This window comes from Argentina silus (assembly GCF_951799395.1).
Source record: "Argentina silus genome assembly, chromosome: 20".
NCBI classification, from domain to species: Eukaryota; Metazoa; Chordata; class Actinopteri; order Argentiniformes; family Argentinidae; genus Argentina; species Argentina silus.
Window position 1 is genome coordinate 10273009 of NC_139674.1, and position 10000 is coordinate 10283008.

The window sequence follows — 10000 nt, forward strand, 5'->3', positions numbered from 1 at the left end:
CTTTTCTGTGCTCTCGCAGGCAAACAGGACCTGGACGACAAAAGCGGACTCAATGCAGTGGAGGTAAGTGCTCATTGATAGGGCGAAGTCCAAACGCAGGTAAGTGGGTCTCTCTTATCTATTCTCAGTGGAGGGATAGGACAGGCTAGGGGACAGGGCAGCTTGACGTACTGTGCAGTAGTGCCATGCGTGGTAGTGAATGAATGTGCAGGTGGGTGTATAGTATGCAGTTCTATATGCGTGACAGCAATACTGAGGTCCAATACATTGTGTCAGAGGGTTCTCAGTTCTCAGTCTCTCTAAGAGAGAGGAAATCAAGGTGCTTTAACTAATTGACCACTTAGATCGTCATGAAACTCAATTCAATTCCATTCAACAAACATTATTTATCACCAAGGGACAATTGTTCTTTTTTGCTCAACTTTCACAAGCGGTTGGGCCCTCATATAGCAGCACACAGCCATAGAAACGTTCCTCGTAATTGTTATTACAGGGAATTGTAGTAGGTAGCAGTTACTGCATCGTAGCCTGTGCCAAAGCTTCGGAGGTGATCCCCTGAGGCTTTCAGGTGAGTGGGAGAATGAGAGAACAGCCCTTGTAAATTACCACAGTTTAAAACAAGCTAGGATTACTGTTCATAACGTAACAACAGCAGTGTATGCGTGCATGTGTGTGTGTGTGTGCGTGTGTGTGTGCGCGCGTGTGTGTGTGTGTGTGTGTGTGTGTGTGTGTGTGTGTGTGTGTGTGTGTGTGTGTGTGTGTGTGTGTGTGTGTGTGTGTGCACAGAATCCTCACACTGGTGTTTAATTGATGTGCTAATGAGCAGGCGTGTTCACTGATTTTACCCATCATCGTTACTTCCCCTACCCCTCTCGTGCTGTGGGAATTCTTAACATTCCACACAAATGCATGAACATTAGAACTAGAGTACCCAGAGGGATTTACGATTACCATCCCGGATGTGCCGTGTGACCTTTTGATTCCTCAATCCCTGTGTGTGCTGGGGAATGTAGGGAAGGAATGGCTAACAGAGGCAAACACACTAGGCCATTGTGACATTCAGTGCCTGTTTAACCAGACTCATCTTCCTGTGTGGCCCCAGAACAGGCTGTATTTGTTTTAAAACTCATGAACCATTGGAGACTAATCACTATGCTAAAGTTCATAGTATCTTGGGGCCTGTTCAATCCAAGCCACAGTTCAGCATAGCATTTGCTGTGGGTAAAAGGCAGAACAATATTCGTTCCACTCTCCAAGAGAACGTTTTGTATGGTTTTCAAAGCTTATGAATCCACATTTGAAATCTTGCCATGCTAGAGGATTGTTCTCACTGTTGTTTTGAGGGACCATTCATGCTATGCCCAGAAAAGAGCTAATAGGGCAAGTCAAAGCACCAGGTGTAGATGGTTGAGGCAGCGATGGAAGTGGGTTATGGAAGACTCAGGTAGAGTTAGAGACTAGTGGAAGCGCCCTCCTTTTCAACTCTGCCGGTTCCAGCCTGTTTGCATGTCAGGTTTTCTGTGGCTAAAGGGACTGTAGACGGAAGTCTGTGCCGCCAAGCCATGTCTAAATGTCACGGACCACTGAGGGGGCGGTGCACGCTGTCAGAATGCATCTGCGCTCGGGAAGGGGTCAGACTGAGAGCCACGTGTCTCCTGGAGACAAGGAGACAGAGGTCATCGGTACCCCCTGTGTGCTATCACCCCGCAGCCCCTCCCTCACACACACACACACCCCACCCCCAACCCCCCCACCCCCCCACCCCCTGTAGTCACATGACTCCATATCGGAAGGCGCATAATCAACAAATTATTTCAGTACCCACAATGCAATGTACAGTACTGTAATACTTACAATGCATGGCCAGCTGTGACAGTAGGATTAGATCACACCCATATGGTGTGGTCAGCCTGCTCAACATGAAGGGGACTGTTGAGATGGACAGAGAGTGGGAGTCAGTTTAAGAGATCATTGGAGAAGAGAAGGTATGGGGAAATGCAAAAGCAAATATTTATCATGACTCATGATTTTTAGCTATAGAAGGATTATAAACACGATGAAAGTCTATTGATTGTTCAATTTCTGAGATTATGCTCGAGTAGAGGTCTTCTACAATACGAATCCCAATGGAATCGACATTCCATGTCATCCATCTTGCTTAAAAGCCCTCTGAAGCTGTAACCTGCACCAAGAATCAATACGACTTTGTCAGTAGTCATTTCTGTCACGGTCACATTGCCACGCTAGTATTCTGTCTCAAGGCCCTTACTTAGGGTGTTCTAGTGCTCTGTCATCTCCATAATGAAAGGCACGTATTCCTCTTAAATTAACACCTTCTGCTGGAATGACTCTGCACTTGCATATCTTATCAGCCTTATTTGCATATGCTCCGTTCCTGGGCCCATCGGTACGCGGTGAGTGTGCTAGCTGGTTGATTAGCGATGTCCACTGAGACTAGAAGCTAGAAGCCACTCTGTAATGAAACATTGCTCATTCAGGAGGTGTAGGGGTTTCTCTTCATTATTTCTGTCAGAGTCCCATATGTTTGGGGAGAACTCTCGAATGTCCCCAAACGACACTTCTGCTGAGGAATTGCACACTGTCACGCCTAACACAGCATCATGATTCTAGCATAGCAGAGCTTGGTTTGAGACTTCTTGTCTTTTTTTTTTTTATTGAGCGTCCCTTGTTTTAGTAAGGTCAGAGATTTAACTTGCATCATCAGGTTATGTCATCGAAACGTGGAGCATGGTAACACTAGTACGTTTGTGAGGGCATTTCAAATGGCAGGCCTATGTTGTCTATGTCTTTTGTTGTTCTCATAGATACATCAAACTTCTGATGTATCTGCACTGTCCTTGTCCTTTGAACTATACACCAGAGAGACGTTTATGCGTAAGTGCTTACTGTGTACTCCTCTCCTCCATAAGTGCACAGTCCAGGAACAACAGTTTAGCGTAGTTGGCCCCTATTCCCCCAGGCTTCCCGGGAAAGACAAGTTTTATGGTAAGAGAAAGTCAAGTTTAATGGGGAGAACATTTTAAGTTTCTCAGGGGGGAAATAAACGTTTCCTAAGAAGCCCAGGTGGAAGCCACTCAGGGAAAGTAGAAACCCTTCCCCCATGAATGTGCAGGTGTGACCAGGCCTGCTGAAAAGAGCAGGCGTGGTTAGATCTGTGTGTGACCTGAAGGCATGCATTCTGATGAGTGTTGCCTGTGACGTCTGTGGATGTCCGCCCACCTCCCCCCTCCACCCCTCTCTTTGTTTGACCAACCCTAGTCTATCCCTCTCTATCCCCTCCCCCTCCCTGCCTCTGTGTTCAGCGGATGTCCACCACCCTCCCTCCTTCACTCAGTGTTCAGTGCTCCAGTGGTTTAGAAGGGAGGCACAAGGGCCCTCAGTGTCCCCTTTACAACCACCAAGCCCCCCAGAGAAGCAACCTATGCCCCCTAACACACCCTCACACCACCCTGCTATCCCCAATCCCCCCACCTTTCCTCACACCAATGTACCCAGCATCCAGTCTGAACTGGTTCCCAGCACCGGGCGGCGCACGCTCGCCCTCCCCCACCCCCCCACCTCCTCCTCGTCCTCCTCCCCCACCCAGCCCCAGCCCCCTAACGCATGCCTGTTGTGATGTGTGTTCACCAAGAGGGCTGACGGACCGGAGAGGAGGACAGTCTTATAACATTTGATGCTGTCTCTGGCTGTTTCTAAACTAGGTGTCAATTCACAACAGGCTTCAGACGTACCAGCTCAGCAGCAGCAGCAGCAGCAGCTTGCCTCGGAGCCCCGAGAGCGTGGCCCTTCTTAACCACCGGGGGGAGCTCTTCCAGCAGCAGCAGCAGCAGCATCCGCAGCTGCAGTCGGCCACCTGCACCCCCGCCCACCACCTCCACCACCAGCCCGTCAGCATGGCCGACCTGCGGCCTGAGACGCTCATCCAGTGCCAGCAGATCGTCAAGGTCATAGTCCTGGACAACAGCGGCCATGGCCACGTGGAGGCCTTCCTCAGCCACACCCCCACCCACCATCAGCACCACCACACCCACCACCATCAGATCATCCAATCGGCCATGTCCACTCCCGTGCGGTCGCCAGACGGGGGCGGCTCCCAGAGCAACGACGGCCACCAGCCCCCCCTGCCCCCTCCGCCACCCCCCTACAACCACCCCCACCAGTACATCCCTCCGGACCCCCGCCTCAGCCTCCAGCGGACCCCCAGTGGCTCTCGAAGCCTGGTGTAAATAGACATCTGAACCCCCCTCACCCACCTACCCCACCCTGACCTGGTCACTAACAGTACATATGTACATATTTACATACAGAGACAGAGCTATACAAAAGAATATCACATCTACAGTATATGCATATATTTAAGGATATCATGAGAAAAAAAAAAGAATATGAATCGACTTAAAGATTTAAAAGATATGTGGAGTAACGAAGAATAAAGCAGAAAAATAATAAAGTTTTACTTGATTCCATGTGTATTTTGAAATATTATGTAGTTTTAACAAATTTCTATAACAGTTTTGTCAGTTTTAACTCTTTGAACCTCGATAATATCACAGATTTATTTGTTCCAGGATGGATCCTTAGTTAGTAGTTATGGATGGAAGTAGTACACAATCCAGCACCCAACAACAACAACAACAACAACAGCAAAAACAACATGCAAACAAATTCCACAGACTATCAGACTCTCTTAGAGATGGTCTCACACCATCCAAGGACCATTTCTGTTCGCTTTTACAATCCTAACCTCATACCTATTGTGTGCGTGTGGGCGTGTGCGTGTGCGTGTGCGTGGCCGTGGGCATGGGCGTGTGCGTGTGTGTGTGTGTGTGTGTGTGCATTTGATTGACAATGACCGACAATGTGTGTGCCAAATTAAGGAAGCCTCCATGAAAAAACTGACTTTGCACTCTTCAGACGCTGGGGCTAGAAGAAAATACTCCTGCTTCAGAGAGCTGTCGTTTCTCTGCTTCGCTCAAGGGGCACAAAAAAAGAATACAGCTAGAGATATTTCAGCAAAACCTGTCTGCTCGTTTGCAATGTGGCTGATTTATACATCGTGATGGGGATTCTTCTGTCTGTCTCTGCTCACTGAGTAACCTGTGTTCTGATAAGGCGTATTTGTCACCCTGTCTCTGTGCTGTTGTTTTCTCTCTCGTCCTATTGTCAGCGAACACACTCTCCCTCTGTCACACTCCAGAGATCACCCCTACTGTACCTACAGTAAGCAGAGGATGATGGGATACGAAGGCGAACCAATCAAACGGCTTACTGCCAAACCAAAAGCCAATGACAGCCCTTGTTTTGCAGTTGATTCAGCTCAGGAATTCTCAACGCTTGCATCTGATCATGGGGATATGGAATGATTGATCATGTGATGTAAATATTCTGAAATGGTTGAGATTGCACATTTGGTACAGTACCGTATGTGCTTTTGAAAAACACATAGCCAAGAGGACTGGCACTAACCTGTTTGCCAGTCTGCAAATCTCTCCGTTTTGAAACACAGACTTTATAACGTACCCCTTATTGGATCCAAATAATTTGCAATTTATTCAGTACTTACAGTATATGTTGCATTGGATGACATCCAAATCATAATCATAATCTCTGCCTCTGTCTATATCAGATACCCTTTTGATTTGACTTTTTGAAAAGCCAAGGGCCATATGAAATATCATAATCTGAACATCACACACACACATAACAGCACTCTAATGTGAATGTGTGTCATGATGTGTTTGCTAATCTTCTAGTATCAGTGGGGGGAAAGAATGATGATGATGTTAATCTCTAGCTATTTACCCAGCCCCGTTTGTAAATATCACATTCAGAAGGTTGATGGGAGGACAACTGAGTTATAGCTTCAGCCTCTTAAATGCTAAGGCCTACCATCTGTCCTTTATCTGAAATAGGTCATCGACTGCCTGAGTCTGAATCTGCCCATGTTTTAAACATGAGCCCCATCAGGCTGTGTGAAATAGGCACTCAGCTTGCCCTTGGCCTCTCCTATCCAGACGATCCGTTGGTTCATAATTATGGCCCTGCTGTTCTGTCTCTATCTATTTGTTTTTCCTCCTCATGTATTTTCACGTAATGTGAGGAGCGAGACACTGGAAAAATCTATTGTGCCACGCTGCTTTGGGACTGATGGGTTGGCTGTGTGTGTGTGTGTGTGTGTGTGTGTGTGTGTGTGTGTGTGTGTGTGTGTGTGTGTGTGTGTGTGTGTGTGTGTGTGTGGGGGTGGGGGGGTGCGTGGGTGAGTGCGTGAGTGCGTGCCTGCGAGCATGTTTGTGTGTGTGTGTGTGTGTTTGTGTGTGTGTGTGTGTGTGTGTGTATGAGGACACATTCGCAAGAGTCAGAGCTGATTTATCTTCTTAATGTGTGTGTGTCTGTGCATCAGTTTGTGCACAAGTACGTGTGTGCAAAAAAAAACACATTCTCCCGAGTCAGTTTTGATTTACCTACTTCGTGTGTGTGTGTGTTTGTGTCTCAATTGTTCCATGCTCACCGCAGCATTGCACTCACCCAGTAAACAGGATATCAGATCTCACACTCTCCTGTCAGAGGAAATTGATCCCCTCAATCTCAATCCGTTTGGAAGACTGTTTTTTATCTCCTACTTTATATTATATATCAGTAAACATTATATCTGAAAGGGTGTGTAAAACAGGGTTACAAAAGGCACTGTATCTGCATCATCGGACTATGTCAATGTTTTCAGAAAATTGTATTCGAAAACAGAGCTGTACCTCTGCCCATTTGACACTCCAACAGTATGAGAGTAATCCTTTTTTTCTTCCTTGGTCATCAATTCAACATTTGGAGAGAATGCTATTCTTTAACCAGGCATGTCATTGGTTTATGTATTTGAGGCCTACTGAACTGTGATTCCCCTCGGAGTCAAGTTTGTTTTGTGCATGATTGAATTGAGTGCCGTGCACATGGGGACAATGATGACATTTGCTGTCCTTGCTGTCCCACAATGCACTTGAATGTGAGCATCATTGTCTTTGTGGTAAAAATGATTGAGGTAGGATTACGGAATTCGCAATTGAATGCTATGGTAAAATGTTGACTGACTAAGCTACGACAAGATTACATTTGTACAACGTTGCCACGACATCATGAGTTAGTAGGGTGACCTTTTCTTTTGAATACAGACGAAAGGGCTCTGTGATGCAAATGCACTGCTTTTCGACACGTGTGGAACTTGTTGTTCTGTTGTCCAAAATGAGGAGGACATTTCGAAGAAGATGGACTTGTGGAAATTGGGCACAGGTTTATTAACCCACCACTTCCTTCGGTTGGCTTTGAATCCCTCTTTACCTGTCTTTGCAGTATATCAACATGCTATTAAAGATTATTTCAGTCTATTCACCACACTGGGCTGCCTCTGTTTAATTGCACTGTATGGACATGAGGATACATGTACAGTATGTAACCAGCAGGGATTTAACCTGGGTTTCCCTGCTCACCAAACCCAAGCATCTATCAGACCAAGAGGACATCCTTGTGGTCAGTGGGCGACACAGGTCTCCAAGCAAGGTTGCTCATCAAGCGAGCGTGGTTCCAAACCACCCCCGCTACATACACACAAAACTAAGGAAAAACTATAAAGGAAAAAAATACTTATTATGAGTGTGTATTGCTTTTGTATGCTGAGCTACACTTTATCTGTAAAAAGAAGGACAAACTTATAAATTTAGATTGCATAGAAGCAGCAATGCATTTGCTTTGTGGTTGTATTTGTTTTTTATTGAACTGAAAGAAACTATACAGATCAAATCCCTCACTTGTCATATCATTGCTCATTGCAAACATGTAGCCATGAGAAATCGCTTTCATACACGACTACCAGCATTTTGTTTTATTCAAAACATTTTACCATTTGGACACACAAAACATATTTACAGTTCAGCACTATTTAAACAAACATCAGTCAAGGACTTGTTGGTTGTGTAGTACAACCGTTGTTTGAAAATGAAAACTATTACATCAAACTAACATTAATTAATTAATCTACAGTAAATCTTGATCTACAGTAAATGAACTGTACATGGCTTCATAGAAGAATAAACTTCAAACAATGCACCAACTACAACTCCCATGACACAAATCAATTAAAAAAAAAAAGTATACTTCTTATGTTTACTGCTTTCAGATACACATTACAAAGGCCTTGTATTTGTTGGTACTGTAAGCTCAGAGCAGATGGAGACAGAAGTGATTTTGTATAGATAATCTTCAGAGCAAGTAGGTTGGTTTCACATACACAGTCATATGGATTGTACAGTACACAGTGGAGGGAAGAGCATTGTGTTGTCCCTGATGTTGTCCATCTTATAGCCAATTAACATTACAGTGCTGTATGTCAACCTTCAATTCTAGAAGTGAATGTACAGTATAAAACTCCTTATCCCATAATGCCTCACTCTGCCTGAGTCCTGTGCCGGCTGGGTGGGTGATTGAAATACAGAAGCAGTTAGACGCTGCAGGGAGGAGTTGCCCGTTTGCATAGATCTAGAATCAGTTTACCCAACCCACAACCTGACATAAACCATTAGAGAGAAACCACAAAACTGACCCTGATCAGGGCAACACCTTCCTACACCCAGCTAGACAGTTGCTTCACCCAGTCTATGTATGCGTGAGTTCCGGCGTGAGACATCATCGTGCCTTTGGGCTCTCGGTTCCTGCTGTGAGGTGGTCATCTTGTGCCATCGCTGTTCAGAACAGGAAGTCCGATATTATTGATACAGTCGATCTCTTATAGCGATATTCTTTGTGACATGGCCTGATTTTTTTTTTTGGACATATGCTGTTTTATGACGCATCGTGTAAAAGCATCAGAGAGAGAGAGAGAGAGACAGACAGACAGACAGACAGACAGACAGACAGACAGACAGAGAGAGAGAAAAAAGGAGTAGATCGGGCGGGACAATAAGTATACGGTGGGAGAAAGAAAGAATTGAGAGAGAGAGACATGCTGAGAGAAAGATAGCAGGGTTTGAATGACATTGAGGTCTCCGATGTAGATTATTTTTAGTAATATTTCAAAACCCAATGCGGGGGCAGGGGGCGTCTGAGCCCCCTAACTCCCCTGTAATGATAACCCCGAAAGAACACAGAGGGAAGGTTTGACAGAGACAGAGACCTAGGACATAGGGCAGTTTGGACATTAGGACATAGGGCAGACCTAAGACATAGGGCAGACCTAGGACACTCTGACCTGTTTGATGCCTCCCTTGGAGATGCAGAATTTGAAGACGACATATCCCGGCACTAGGACCATGGAGGACAGAGCCATGATCCAGCCAATCCCCTGCCCCCACGCTGGGTACACATACGCCCCCAAGGTCAGAGGGGTCATCTCGATGGCGCTGAAGGTGAACACCCCCTGCACACATACACACACACATACACACACACAAATGGTTCGAAAAACATAGCACATGACACCATGGAAGTTACACTTACTGTAGTAATAACTTTTGTAGATACAGTAAGGTATCTTAAGATGTTTATAACTACATATAGTGAATAAATAGTATATTATGTGTTACTGATTTATCACTTACTCTTCGATCAATCTATCACAAGGTAAGTGATCAATGTATATAGACTGACAGGCGTTGATTATAGACTTTCAGCCGGTTAGCGAGTGATGAGCTGAGTTGAGGGAATGATTGTCAGTCACACTGGCAGAATATCCATAACACTCCATTGATATAGTTCTGTCATTGATCCTCCCATATTGATTCACTGTCTCAGAGAAATAGAGCTAGGTATGATTTCCCTGTGGGTGTTCCTGTTAACCCGTTGGAAACCCATTGACCCCTGTTCAGAGACAACCCCTCCCCCTCAACACCTGTACATCTGAAAGGATTGGACTGCTGAAGAGGGCGAGATGTAGCCGGCATATTGCTATACAAGTTGTCTAGTCTCCTGGGATCTCCACAGGTGCATATGGAGTGTGGGC

General features: G+C 45.5%; 2 protein-coding genes across 2 annotated transcripts in view; one reads left to right on the forward strand and one right to left on the reverse strand.

Moving 5' to 3' along the window:
* Positions 1 to 4247, forward strand: part of iqsec3a (IQ motif and Sec7 domain ArfGEF 3a) — a gene marked incomplete at both ends in the record, with an annotated part of 82340 nt that extends 78093 nt beyond the window's left edge. The window contains 2 exons of the mRNA XM_083692560.1: positions 20 to 63; positions 3723 to 4247. Coding sequence (XP_083548686.1) covers positions 20 to 63; positions 3723 to 4247 — 569 coding nt within the window. The remainder of the gene's footprint in view (positions 1 to 19; positions 64 to 3722) is intronic.
* A 4389-nt stretch (positions 4248 to 8636) lies between these two features.
* slc6a1l (solute carrier family 6 member 1, like) overlaps positions 8637 to 10000 on the reverse strand; it is a gene marked incomplete at both ends in the record, with an annotated part of 8336 nt that continues 6972 nt past the window's right edge. The window contains 2 exons of the mRNA XM_083691885.1: positions 8637 to 8744; positions 9251 to 9418. Of these exons, the coding sequence (XP_083548011.1) occupies positions 8637 to 8744; positions 9251 to 9418 (276 nt within the window). The remainder of the gene's footprint in view (positions 8745 to 9250; positions 9419 to 10000) is intronic.